We start from the raw sequence: 14,634 nt of genomic DNA on the forward strand, positions 1-14,634 counted from the left end.
GCTCACTGCTCTTCATCAGAGGTAGAAAACCAAAAATGAAAACCTTGAGCAGACAGAAATATCGCCACACATCCACACACATGTTCACTTCAGCACCTCTGATAAAGTGCAGCTCGCAGCCGCTTCAGAGGGAATTAAGCATCCTGGAGCAGAGACACAGTCAAACAGAGCAAAGTGTCTCTGAGGGGGACAGAGACCGCAGAGATAGCGACAGGTGACTGTGTCGCAGTCAGGTGTGTCATGATATTAGCTCACTACTTTGTGGCGACTGTTAACCGTTTGTGTAGCAAGTACATTGACTAGACGCTGACCGACATTTATATTAAAATGTTTTGATATTTTGATATTCTGTTTTTTTTTAAGACCAGCAAGACAGGCTGCGTCATAAAGATTATTGCATATTAATATGGAAAATATTTTTAGATATCCTGGCTGAATTAAGACGTGACTCTGTTTCATGAAAGCAGTAGCACATAAATTACCATGGCGATTTATTCTGTGCAGCAAGCCTGCTCCAGACCAGGCTAACAGCCAGGCTTAGTTAATCCTGGTCCCTTATCTGTTCAGTCAGCGGTCACTCAGATCAGAGTGGGGTTTTTTCCAGTTATTCCATGTGCTTATGTATTTGTTTTGCATATTTTTCATTAGCCTGTATTAAAATAGCAGTTTGTGGTTATAAGGTTTCATAATTGGAGAAGACTTGTGCACCATACTTTGCACACAACGAGCATCAGCGAGTAGGTTTACGTGGAATGAAAGCACATGTAAAAAAAAAAAAAAGGAATAAAATAAAAGGTAACTCAGGCACAGTAATAAAGTGTGGCAGCCAATAATGGACCGACTGAATGTGTGAGAAGCTAAAAATATCACTGCTCTCAACTGAAACTCATAGTCATAATTGTTATGTTATGTGCCTTAAAAATGAGCACTGGACGTTAGGCTATGTCACTCAAGAAATTTACAGTACACACACTGGATATACAGGTGCTGGTCATAATTAGAATATCATCAAAAAGTTGATTTATTTCAGTAATTCAAAAAGTGAATCTTGGATATTATATTAATTCATTCCACACAGACTGATAAATTTCAAATGTTTATTTCATTTAATTGTGATGATTAAAACTGACAACTAATGAAAATCACAAATTCAGTATCTCCGAAAATTAGAATATTACTTCAGACCAATACAAAAAAAGGATTTTTTAGAAAGGTTGGCCAACTGAAAAATATGAGCATGAAAAGTATGAGCATGTACAGCACTCAATACTTAGTTGGGGCTCCTTTTGCCTGAATTACTGCAGCAATGCAGCGTGGCATGGAGTCGATCAGTCTGTGGCACTGCTCAGGTGTTATGAGAGCCCAGGTTGCTCTGATAGTGGCCTTCAGCTCTTCTGCATTGTTGGGTCTGGCGTATCGCATCTTCCTCTTCACAATACCCCATAGATTTTCTATAGGGTTAAGGTCAGGCGAGTTTGCTGGCCAATTAAGAACAGGGATACCATGGTCCTTAAACCAGGTACTGGTAGCTTTGGCACTGTGTGCAGGTGCCAAGTCCTGTTGGAAAATGAAATCTGCATCTCCATAAAGTTGGTCAGCAGCAGGAAGCATGAAGTGCTCTAAAACGTCCTGGTAGATGGCTGCGTTGACCTTGTACCTCAGAAAACACAGTGGACCAACACCAGCAGATGACATGGCACCCCAAACCATCACTGACTGTGGAAACTTTACACTGGACTTCAAGCAACGTGGATTCTCTTCCTCCAGACTCTGGGACCTTGATTTCCAAAGGAAATGCAAAATTTACTTTCATCAGAGAACATAACTTTGGGCCACTCAGCAGCAGTCCAGTCCTTTTTGTCTTTAGCCCAGACGAGACGCTTCTGACGCTGTGTCTTATTTAAGACTGGCTTGACACAAGGAATGCGACAGCTGAAACCCATGTCTTGCATACATCTGTGCGTGGTGGTTCTTGAAGCACTGACTCCAGCTGCAGTCCACTCTTTGTGAATATCCCCCACATTTTTGAATGGGTTTTGTTTCACAATCCTCTCCAGGGTGCGGTTATCCCTATTGCTTGTACACTTTTTTTCTACCGCATCTTTTCCTTCCCTTCGCCTCTTTATTAATGTACTTGGACACAGAGCTCTGTGAACAGCCAGCCTCTTTAGCAATGACCTTTTGTGTCTTGCCCTCCTTGTGCAAGGTGTCAATGGTCGTCTTTTGGACAGCTGTCAAGTCAGCAGTCTTCCCCGTGATTGTGTAGCCTACAGAACTAGACTGAGAGACCATTTAAAGGCCTTTGCAGGTGTTTTGAGTTAATTAGCTGATTAGAGTGTGGCACCAGGTGTCTTCAATATTGAACCTTTTCACAATATTCTAATTTTCTGAGATACTGATTTGGGGGTTTTCATTAGTTGTCATCTATAATCATCAAAATTAAAAGGAATGAACACTTGAAATATATCAGTCTGTGTGGAATGAATGTATACATTATACAAGTTTCACTTTTTGAATGGAATTACTGAAATAAAACCAACTTTTTGTAATTATATGACGTGTGTGTGTGTGTGTGTGTGTGTGTGTTTATATAGGCCTAAATAATTTTCATTAGGTTTCATAACTGAATAAAACTCCCAAATTACAGTCCCACTTCAGTAAGGAGATATTGTGCACTGTTTATTCATGTAACAACAGGGAAGGGACACCACAATGTTTTTTTACCTTTTTTTTTTTTTTTTTTCTACCTGGGATCACTGTCTGCTGCGGAGAGAAAACAATTATTAATACATCATGCTACAGTGTGCTTTGCAATAATCACCTCTCTTTGTAGTTGCTGGATTTCCAATTTCCTCAGTGCTTCTTTTCATCTCCATATCTAGGTCCAAGTCCTGTTTTTTATTTTGTAAATTTTTTCAAGTGTGTGCAGTTCAGACATCTGACAGTTTGTAAAACGCATATCAATTAGCACAGCAGGAATTGTTTACCTGTGGGTGTCCTTATACTTAAAGAGGTGGTATTATGCTTTTTGGCGTTTCCCCTCTCCTTTATTGAGTTGTATATCTTTTTTGTGCATGTAACAGGTTTGCAAAGTGGAAAAAGCCCAAAGTCCAGCCCACAGGGAGTTCCCATCTCCCACAGAAAGCTCTGCTCTGAACCACTTGAAAACCGCTCGTTTGTAGTCCAGCCCTTCACTTCCTTTACTTGTGACGTTAAATGAAAACGCGTCATAAAGCTTGCCAAGCGGCTAGCGGTGTCAGGCACGCCCTCAAACCAAGCTAGTCTGAGCGGAGGCCCTTTAGCTCGACTCGCCTTTGTTTGGAATAGAGAATATTCACTACATCATCAGTGCGTGCGCCAGACAGAGGCCAGCAACAGAAAGTTTTATATTTTACAGTTTACGTATGAAATTTCATCACTACATCCACTTCTGAGAAGTTTTGAGGTGAGAAATCAGCTGTGTAAATTTCGAATATTGACAGTTTTACGATAAGTGATGGCGGAACAAAAATGTGCTTGAATATTTTCTAAGTTGAGGAGCTCCGCAAGTGTCTGCGGGGGAAGCCTGTGCCAACCCCGGGAGGAGCGTGTGAGGCAGGCCAGCCGCCCGCTCACAGAGCCCTCTGCTCCCGCTGTCACACAGACCGCTGCAGCAACAACTGCAGAGGAAAACACAGCTGGAAGGTTTTCATACCCCTTATCTGTCTTTACATTCTGAGTAATATTGAAACGTTTTAAGTTAAAAAAGAGAAAGCTGTGTGGATCGCTGGTGTGTGTGTTGCATTGAACATTCAAGGCAGTTGTGTGTGGCGTTGCTATGACGACAAGATACGTACTATCTCTGGGTACTACCTGCAATGGAAAATGGAGCAGTCGAATCGAGTTTTGCTATGGTAGCATTTTTTGGCAAGGCAGCATAGATTGTCAGAACACCGGCAACAGTTCCAACGTTTAGTCCTAATGGTAAGATGTGGAACAATGATGTTGTGAGTAACTTATATCATCTGCTTGGTTACGGTCGCAGTCTGAAGCGGCTTTGATTTGGATCAAACTACCTTGTTTCTTACGACCCGCCCTTCTCTGCTTCTGATTGGCTAGTAGTCCTTGCATCACTCTGTAGAGCAGAGCATACGACACATAGGGGGAGGAGCTGCAGCAATGTGCAGTATGAGGGGAAAAATATGGTGTTTTTGAAAATTAAACCTGTTCTGGTACAACCGCTAATTAAGATTTTGAACCTGAAAATGAGCATAATACGACCTCTTTAAACTACATTGCCAGATTGGCTGTCAGACTGTCGGATGACAGCCTCAGGGTCAATGAAAAAATATCATACAGTACTTTCTATGAGCATCTATTATCCATACTGACTTAACAAGTACACCATTTTCACACAAAATTGACATATCTCTTACTTTTTTTTTTTTTTTTCTGTTCAGTCCCCGTCTGGTCATTGTTGTATGATGTGTGTTCTGCCAGTTACTGGCTACCCATTCTGCAGTTTGGATGTTGCCAGTTTCCAGTGCCTGTGAGTTTTGGCTTGCCTGTAACTTTGGATTAAAAACCCTGGAACTTTATCTCTGCTCCCAGTGTCATGCATTTGGGCTCTCTCCTGCTTTGCGCACCCTCGATCCTGACATCTCTGCACACTAAAGGCATGCCAGACAGTTGTTTTGAAGACCACAGGGCTAAGTTGCACTTATAGCTTTTAGGAATTAGATTTCTGAGGTATGTTTGACATGACAGCCTTCATCAATTTATTTGGACTGTCAGATTGCTAAGTTTTTTGTTGAAGATGGCTTTCTGCTTCTAGCTCCTTTTACCTAGGCTGAAATATTCTTTCCCAACTGAAAGAAAGTGTCTGATACTCTTATGTTAGGTGACAACATCTTGAAAGTTCAGTGGCAGTTTGGATAGTTATCTAGGATGGTTACTAATTTTAATTTGTATCATAGTTGTCATATTAACAGTTGTAGGTGTATAATCTGCTGAGAGAATATGGCTGAAGAAATCTTGTAGCATATAGAAATGAAACATGCTAGCTACATTATAGCTGTGCTATTCAGTCATGAGTCTAGACTTGCCAGGTAAGGTGACAGCAAGACATGTTAAGGAACATGCCTGCAGCTAAGCATGGATCCACACATCTCCCTGTTTAAACTAACGACTGTTCTTTAGCTAGTCTGTTGTGGATATTTAGCTAGGTGAATGTCGATATTTTCGTCATATTTACTGTTTAAATGTTGACTTATTGGGAGTTCTCTTTAAAACACTTTTTTCATATAACCTAACCAAATAACATTACATTGAAATATTAAAAACAGTGAATATTCATAAACATTCCTGTCACCAAAAGCACACCCATGCTTTACAGGCCTGTAGCTTGGGATGTGGGCATCAATCGCCACCAAATGGTGAAAAGACTTTTGTTCTAAAGCGGCACTGCTCTGCAGAAAAAGGCAGGCACAGCTTTTAGGTATTGCGCAATAATCATTGCGCCCGCCGATACTCAGCAACAAATCATCTGATTTTTGGACACAAACGGCAAACGTCAGCAATTTTGATGATCGTGTTCAACAGGCTAGGGTATTTGTGGTAGGAGCCTCCTGGCTGTTGTGTTAAAAGACTGATCTTTTGGTTTACTGTGCAGGTAAAGTAAAATGCATTGTCCTTTATGATGACACATTGTCAGAAGGGATTGGACTGGCTTTCTGTGTAATAGCTTTCTTTTTAGATAATCTTCAGGTTTTTGGGTGTAGCAATGAAGATTTCTTTTGCACAGTGTATTTATAAAACAAACATGATGGTAATGTTGCCAGGCTGGTGGTGGCGCTAAAAGAGGAATCACCACCAGAATCTACCACCTGGAGACTTCCACCCCAGGAAATGCTCCACTTTGACTAAACCTTTATACAAAGGCTACACAAGTAAGACAGACGTGGCTCCAAAAGAATAATTTGTACAAGTCGGATTCATTGTGCATTTCAAACACCTTTTAATGTTATTGAGCTCTTCCTGGTAATAAACATAAAATGTAATGGGAAAAGGAAGAAAAGAAAAGGAAACGGCATATAGGATAGACCCATTAATCACTGAATGACAGTCATGAGTTTTAATTGTTAGGTGTGGTTTTGTGTTCATGTCTTTCCTGTTTTAGTCTTATAGTGTTTCTATAGCTTTATTTGATCTTGTCATGTTTAGGGTTTTGTAGATAAATCTAGTCCTTTGTTCATTCACATGTTTAAGTTTTCTTAGTATCTGTCTTGTCTCGTATTCTAGTTATGTTCTGCATTCTTATCCATGTCTTAGTTTCTTCTACTGGTCCATGTACTTCGATATTATTTTGTCCATGTTTGCTCTGCGTTCTGTTTAATCTTAGTTCAGTCTGTTTTCCCTGTTAGTTGTAGTTTTTTGGTATATTAGTGATCTGTCTGCTTCTGTTCTGGTTCAGTTATTTATATTCTGTTTCTTCCTGGTTATTAGTTTCCCTGTGGCCTTATTGTTGTCTGTCTGTTTCCCCTGCTGTCTCTCTGCCTGCCTGTCTCATTAGTCCTGATCCCCCTCACCTGTGTTGCTCGTGTGTGTGTGTGTGTGTGTGTGTGTGTGTGTGTGTGTGTGTGTGTGTGTGTGTGTGTGTGTGTGCGCCTGCGCCTGCTTGTGTCTTCAGTCTTTGTCACGTCCTTGTGTCATATGTTGAGTGTTCTTTCCTGTTCTGTCTCTTGTTCTTTGGATTACTCTGCCCATGCTCTGGATTCTTTTGCTTGTTGGATTACTTCAGTTTTGGTCTTTGCCTTGTGCTTCACGTAAGCCTGTTTTGTTCAGTTTTGTGTTTAATAAATGTTTTTGGACTGCAACCTCTTCGCCTTTTGGTCTGCATTTAGGTCCACACCTCAGCTCCCTGCCTTCACTCAGCCAACCCATGACATTAATAGCCTTATATAATGTTTTGCAATCATCCACTTGTAAGCGCATTAACAATATCATACCTGAATTATTCCCATTATGCACAGATGAAGTATGGCCTTGTCCAGTAAACCTCCATCAAACTCTCAATCCTCAAAATCTCCTTCATACCTCACCAAGAAGCTGGATCCAATATTCCATACCCTCCTTCCGGAGTATGCCCCACTAACTCTCAAGATTTATTTACTGAGAGAAGCCATCGATTCATCCATTAATACACACACCAAAAGGTTTCAACTTCAACACAAAGCAATGTGCCAGAGGTAATTGGGTCCCTTTGAGAAGTACTATCTCCTGTGATGTCTCCGTTGTTGTCTGTATGCTGACCCCCAAGGATCCAGCTCGGCCAATATGAATCTCACTTCTTCCTTTTTAGCTTTAAGGCCATCTTCTTGGCATTTCGTAAACATCCATCTATATCCATACATCTTCCCTGGATCCTGTAATTGTTCCTGGATGAAGTCAGTGACATGGCCTGAATCTGCATAGCCCTCTGTCGGCTGAGTCTGCTGTCTTTTAGTATGTGCAGCAAATGATTCCTGCTGATGGCAATCCTGTGTCTAAGTGCAAGAGCAGCAAGAATATTATTGTATGACATTCCGAGGTTAAAATAAAACTTGATTAGCTGAGTTCTCTCAATTATATGGTAGCAGCAAGCATCTGTAGACCTAAAAGAAACATGAATTTATAGTAAGTTTTCTTGTTCATGCAAGTTATTATCTTGTGGGAACAAGATAAAAAAATATCATCTTATGGGACTCTGTACTAACGTGTTTAAGGTGCTATACAAGTAAACTTAACTTTGTCTCGGTCCTGTTTTCTGGCCACACAATTACATCAATACTGAACAAATAAGTAATCTCCCTTACAAATCCCCTGGTGCCCAGAGGTTGCACTGAGTGCACTACTGCACTCCAGTTAACTAGCAAGGAAGATGCATGTGCCATCATTACTGACTATAATGAAAGTAGTAAATGTCCAAGTTACTGGAGATGACAATCTGGGTTAGCTGAGAATATGCTACCACTTGACCGTGGAAGTCTTACTAAAGCCTTACACACATTTACATGACAAGAGTATAAGTCAAGGCAAATGTGTGTATTATCACAAAATTATAATGTCTATAAGCCACAAGTCTCACGTTTGAGGGCACAAAATCAGTTATGGGCAGGGCAAAAATGCATCTCTCACATCTAACTTTATCAACAAAATTAAGGGGGGAAAAAATATTATGCAATGAGTTAAACCGATTTACATAAACATCTAAATAAACCATTCCTGACATCTACATCAGCTAGCTAAGCTATCAGGATTGCCACATTGCCCGCGTTTGAAGGAGTAGTCCACGTCTATCTGTGAAAACACAAAATATAAATTTCTCCCCTTTGTTTTCAAATGTTTTTTTTTTATCAAATGTGAACACAGGACAATGGTTTACAGAGCAAATGTGTATGCTATAGCAGACAAAGAATGCAAATAATAAATTCAACACCGCCTGCCAAGTTAAGTAAACATTGATATACAGTAAGTACACAGGTCTGAGTAAATCTTACTTAAACCTGTTTGACAAGAACACTTATGTTACACTACACTATGAAAGACAGGACTTTGTAACATACAGATACAGTTCTGTAGACACTTAAACGCCATTCCAGTGAGACACTCCACAACAAAACCAGAACACAAACAAGGAAGTTGCATATCCCATCTGTTTAGACCATTTATTTTGCTCTGTTAACATTTTGACATGCTTAGCTTTTGCTTATGTGAACGCTGCAGATGATTCTCACAATCTGGACATAATCCACTGAACAGTGTTGATTGTTCAAGGTCAGGCGCATACATTGTACATCATTCGATCGATCTCTTTATTATGTGCTTTGTACTGTGTGGATGAATATTGTGTTCACACAGCTGCACGCCATTAAATGATTTTTGGCATCATTCAAAGCAACACAATGGTCTTATTGTTTGGAAACACTCAGGACCGTCCGGATGCTGTGGAGCAAAAACAAAACAGAAATGAGAGGACTTGCACTTATTAATTCTCCATCTGTGGAGCAAATGAGTAAATCATGAATGGTGGAGAAAGTATAGGAGTGTAAATATACCATTTGCCACACTTCATCAGGTCAATGGCATCATTGACCTGGGCCAAGGTCATGTTGTGAGTGATGAACTCATCCAGCTTCACCTTCTTGTCCAGGTAGGCTTTAACCATCTTAGGCACGCCATCCTTACTCTTGAATCCTGAGCCGTAAAGAACACACACACATAATAAGAGAGCATACTAAACTCCAAATGGAGTCTTATCTTAATAATACTGGCTGAATGATTGCAGAGATCTATCCTACAGCCTTTTTGGTTACATAAATATAGTATGAGAAATGCTTTTGATTGCCAATCACATCCTCTATTCCCAAATCAGAAGCTATTCTGCTAGCATTACAGTTGCTGACATACACTGGAAGAGCAATGCGGAAATTAAATCCACACTGCACAAATGGCCTCTAACATGTTGCAAAAAACCACAGGTTTTTATATTACCCTTACTCACATACAAACACTGAAAACAGCCACTTTTTAGTTCTGTGTGGCAGTCCGCATCAAAATTAAACCACCAAGCACAAACGGCACAAATGGGTCTAACAAGCCACAAGCAACACAGTGCCATCAGCAATTACAGTCCTGCCAACTGTTCACTCAAGAGAAGCCAAGAGTCTGACTTCTCACATTCTCAACAAAAAGTTGCTTTTTGCATTCGTCTGTAATACACCACTCTTATTTCCATTCTCAAACTCACTCCTCTTACAAATAATCAAAAAGGACAAATGACAACCTGTGACCGTGACAGCTACAGTAGTTTCATTAGTTAGTGATGATGGTCATATTGACTGACAGGCGTCTCACCTCCAAACAGGGAGCCCTTCCATGTGCGTCCAGCGATGAGCTGAATGGGTCGGGCTGCGAAGTCGTACATGTCTGTCCAACCAACCAGCACGCTGACACCCCAGCCTTTCACACAAGACTCCAAGGCACTGCGCTACAGGAAAGAAAAGCACAAAGTCAGTGTGCTTGTAACCACAGGGCTTCAAATCCTGCGAGAATGTGTGCTTCAATATTTAGATAGCACTTCTTCTTGGGAAAGAATCTTAAATAGAAAAAGCCTTTTTGAGCTAATTTACATCAAATCTTTATGTGAAAGTCTTTATCTGCCTCACCATGACTCCCACATTCCCGACACATTCCAGGGAGTAGTCCACTCCTCCGTTGGTCATCTCAGACAGCACTTGGCTGATGGGTTTAGTGTGATCCTTGGGGTTCACGAAGTCAGTTGCGCCAAACACCTTGGCCTTCTCAAACTTCTCTGGATTTATGTCGACAGCGATAATCCTCTCGGCTCCTGCAGCCTTGCAGCCCATGACTGCAGCCAAACCCACAGCTCCCAGGCCAAACACAGCACACGTGGAGCCCGGTTCCACCTAAAGTCAAAAGATTTCGGTCAACATGGCACTTTAGGATTTCTTAATGCTCCATACAGTAATAATACATGTTGGACTATCCTAACAGTCAAACATACAGTACACACCTTAGCAGTATTAACTGCTGCTCCATATCCTGTGCAGATCCCACAGCCAAGGAGACAGACTTTGTCTAGAGGGGCAGCGGGGTCGATCTTAGCCAGAGCCATCTGGTTAACCACAGTGTACTCAGAGAAGGTACTGGTTCCCATAAACTGCAGCACTTTCTTCCCCTTACAGGTGAACCTGGAGTCAACTGATGCCATCACATCGTGACGATCAGCAGCCCTGAACAGATCAAATCATTAAAATGAAAATACAGCCGGAGACTACTATTTTTGCAGTGAAAGGATAAAAAAAACTAAATTCCAAACAATGTCCAGGTCAGACACCACCTGAAGCTGCTCCACAGACATGATGAGCACTATGACATACGTAGAAACATAGACCATCAAATGTATTTATAACCTTAGGAACACATCCTGGATGAATGAAATTAGGAGATGTAAAGAAAAAGATGACCTCACCATCCTTTTTCACATTGGTTGGTCTTAGGACTCTTACAGAAGCGACATTCTCTACACTGGGAGATGAAGAGAGGGATCACCTTGTCTCCTGAAAATCCAAAAACAATGTTTCCATGTCAAATAAATTGTAGGCCTGCTTACACAACAACAAAACAATCAACAGGTTTGTTGGGCTGAATGGCACAAATATCACCCGCTCCATCCAGTGCTAACATTGCCGCGACAAAGTCTAACAGGGAAAGAAAAATGAGCTGTTAGACAATTTAAACTGTTGACGTTGTAAGCTTTAACTGACCTGGCTGAAATTCAGTGACTCCACTCCCGACACTCTCTACGATGCCGGCTCCCTCGTGGCCGAGGACTGCAGGGAAGCCATCTTTATGCATACCCTCAAACAGATGATACAGGTCTGTGTGGCACACCCCAGTTGCGACAATCTGCAGCGAAGACAACGACCACACAATGAAAACACTGACCTTTGAACAATTGGGTATTGTGCTTGTAGTGACCAGAGGAATGATGATATCCCAAATGATTATATTTATCAAGAATGTGAGTTTCTCAACCCAAAACACAGAGAACCCTGCCTGACCCGAAGCTAACCTTCAACCAGCCAGTGGGGGGGTGTGGGTGTGGGTGTGGGTGGGGGGTATGAATGTTGGCAATTCAAAGCATGAACCAAAGTGACTCAGCTGAAACTTCTCATGTAAGCTAAATAACATCTGAAGTTAATAAATTAAATTCTTGCATTATAACATTTGAAGTTAACCATGCTTTACTTTAAAAATTTATATTCTTTCTTCATTTCCTTTATTAACAGTATTAGAATTTATATTTGACCCCAAGAGTAGTCAGGGATGTCAGGTGCTGGAAATTCCTTTATGATCAAAATGTTCCTAGTAGTTTATTTTGTTACTATTTTGAAGTTTAGACTTTAATCTGTGTTTTCTATTAACCTGTTTAAGCTTTTATCATATGGAATTATGGTTTGATTGCATACTATTATGTAGAACTGTTATAGTTTAAGAATATTTAAATTAATGAAATATTTCTCCTTATTTAAATTTGGTATTGTTTTGAAATCATCTGAATATACAGTCTAACTGCCATGTTAATTAGTGTGTTTGACTATTGTGAAAGGAGATTTAGTCACATGCGTGTAATGTAGACATTTTAAACCAAATTTTGTAACTGCAGATAAGACAGAGACAAAGAAATGTAACCAGAGTGGGCAGAAGCTGAACCCCAAGGAGTTTATCAATCACTCACTTCTTTTAAAACTCCTCTTTTTGAAACTCTTCTTTTGGAGTGCTCTTGAGCTAAAGTGATGCCTGAGAACACACGTTCTCGCGACCCCTTAAATGATCTAGTTTCTTCTTATTCAATTTATCTATCTTTGAAGTTTTATGTTTCAATTTCTCGCATTTACTGCTGATGTTTTGAGTATCTTATTTTGAAATCCTTTTTGTACTTCCGCCATCTCGTCTGTTAAATTTCTGTGGTCAGATTTCAAAATAATTATATCATGAAATTATATCATGGACAAATCTTAAAAAATTATCCGTTTCCTGTTATTCTGTGAAAGCCACTCTTTTCATTTTAGCCAAATAATCATCAGTTCAACCCTGTTTTTTGCCATTTTTCAAACTGCCATTAGTTGTTACTGTTGTTCATATAACCATTTTTCAAAAATTTATTAATTTGTATTTACTGTAGTCTTGGAATAAATAAATAAATATTCATCTGATCACTTAGTTTTTGTTTGGACTACTTTCCAGAGCCTGAATCCCTGATTTGAGAATTCCACTTCAGATATTGAGACTGATTAATACATGTATCAATTACAACTTTACTATTCCCAAGTTTGCCAAGAACTTTAAAACTTGGCTGGTGCTGATAGTAATATTTCCGTAAGTCCATAAGTATTAATGTTCATAACTGTATTAGTTCACTACATGCTTTCTTTAAAGCTGCATTTGCATTACTTACTTGGACAACTGCACATCCAGAAGAAGACAATGTGATGATGTCACTGCATAGGATTTCTGGTCAGGGAAGTCCTAATATACTACAACCTACAACCATTCACTGGCCTTTACTCAAATGTGCAGTAAGACATCTCTGCGTACCCTCGTGTGTAAGTCTTTAAAGTGGACATCTCTCACCTTGATGCGGACCTCGTTGGCCTGGGGCGGAGCTACCTCAATCTCCTCAATCACCAGAGGCTTGTTGGGCTCCCAGGCCACTGCTGCCTTGCACTTGATGACCTAGTGGGCGGTGACACCACATGAAATTATTACTAATTAAAATTTAAATATACTAGGATGGGTTTCAGGAAAGGTGCCATGACAGTTTCCTGTAATCCTTCAAGCACCCGCTCAAGTAGCATGTATAATTCCAAGCACATTTACATTTATCTGGCCAATGACCAGTTGAGAGCTTTCAAGAATTTCGTTGCATTTTCCTGTACCTAGTTGAGCATGGGATAAAATGTTGCTATCCTTTGTGCTATGGTTTCAAGGCAAACACTCATCTAGAGGCATCAAATTGGCATAAACGCCACCAGTCAATTGTTTATCAAAGTAAACCTTAAAAAAAATGGGCTTCACATATTCCCTGCACATTTCTAATAACATGTTAACAGTAGAGCACAAAGGTTTCCATTTCTCTGATACGGCTGCTCCTGAATAAGCAAACATCACATGATAATCAATGGTTTAAAGTGCACACAAGTTAGTTGGCAAATACATTATTAGAACGGTATCATTTAATGTAGGAAATTTACTGTGACTGAGTAAAGTGCTGAGTATATCACTTGTCAGTCTTGATGAATTAAGTAGTTTGCCTTGAATTTTTTTGTGCACTGTGGAAATAAAATGAATTCTTCCACCATTCTGTTTTTTGGCCTGCGAACCCCAAATCTTTGCCAATGTCCATAGTTGCACAAAACTGTCTGGATAGTTTCAGACGGTGTGCCAAGTCAAAAAAAGACATGCAATATTTCACTGAGGCAGGCGGATCAGAAAGAGATTTGCAGGTTTTATATTATTATACATTTTGATTGCAGTAAAAATAACAATTGCAAGTATGTACAAGTGAAATAAACACGTGTAATGAGAATTACAGTAAAACACTGCACATGAGAACACTAGAACGCATTGTCAGGTATCCCCTTGGTCTATTACACCCATCCACGCTTTAACCACTGGATAACCAGACATTATCAGAAAACATGAAAACATTATGAACACTAAAATATATTAATATAGGGGTTGTTGCATAGTCTTTCTGGTGTTTCATTTTACTACCTACTATATTTGACTATACTTATACCAGAATCTGAAACACTCACTAAACCATTAAAGTTGTAACATACAGTATGAGCACTCCTGGATGTACCTACCTTACCAGCTGTGGCCATTTTTGCAGGAAAGATGAGTGTCAAAAAATGAGGAGTTGAAAAAGATCAAGCTGCAGGAGAGTGAGGGGGAGAGAACTTGAGGTTTAAATACTGCTGCGAGAAAAAGCAGTTATGTAACCATTCAAAGGGGGAGGGACTTTTTATTGTTTTCGACTGTACTTTGAGTGACTGCAAAAAGATTAAACAAAATCAAAAACTAACT

The 14,634-nt window shown here is 40.0% G+C and overlaps 1 protein-coding gene across 1 annotated transcript; it reads right to left on the reverse strand.

Annotated features, from left to right (window-relative positions):
• Positions 1 to 8,658: 8,658 nt before the first annotated feature.
• On the reverse strand, positions 8,659 to 14,569 carry LOC119910199 (alcohol dehydrogenase 1). Its single transcript, XM_038728659.1, has 9 exons — positions 14,415 to 14,569; positions 13,177 to 13,278; positions 11,307 to 11,448; positions 11,012 to 11,099; positions 10,553 to 10,772; positions 10,185 to 10,445; positions 9,874 to 10,006; positions 9,075 to 9,213; positions 8,659 to 8,961 (listed from the first exon to the last, which is right to left on the reverse strand). Exons 1-9 carry the CDS (start codon positions 14,430 to 14,432, stop codon positions 8,928 to 8,930), a joined length of 1,137 nt encoding a protein of 378 aa, XP_038584587.1. The 5' UTR covers positions 14,433 to 14,569; the 3' UTR covers positions 8,659 to 8,927.
• Positions 14,570 to 14,634: the final 65 nt, after the last annotated feature.

This window comes from Micropterus salmoides, unplaced genomic scaffold, assembly GCF_014851395.1.
Source record: "Micropterus salmoides isolate LMB-PRFRI ecotype aquatic unplaced genomic scaffold, ASM1485139v1 Ms_hic_scaffold_19, whole genome shotgun sequence".
In the NCBI taxonomy this organism is placed as follows: domain Eukaryota; kingdom Metazoa; phylum Chordata; class Actinopteri; order Centrarchiformes; family Centrarchidae; genus Micropterus; species Micropterus salmoides.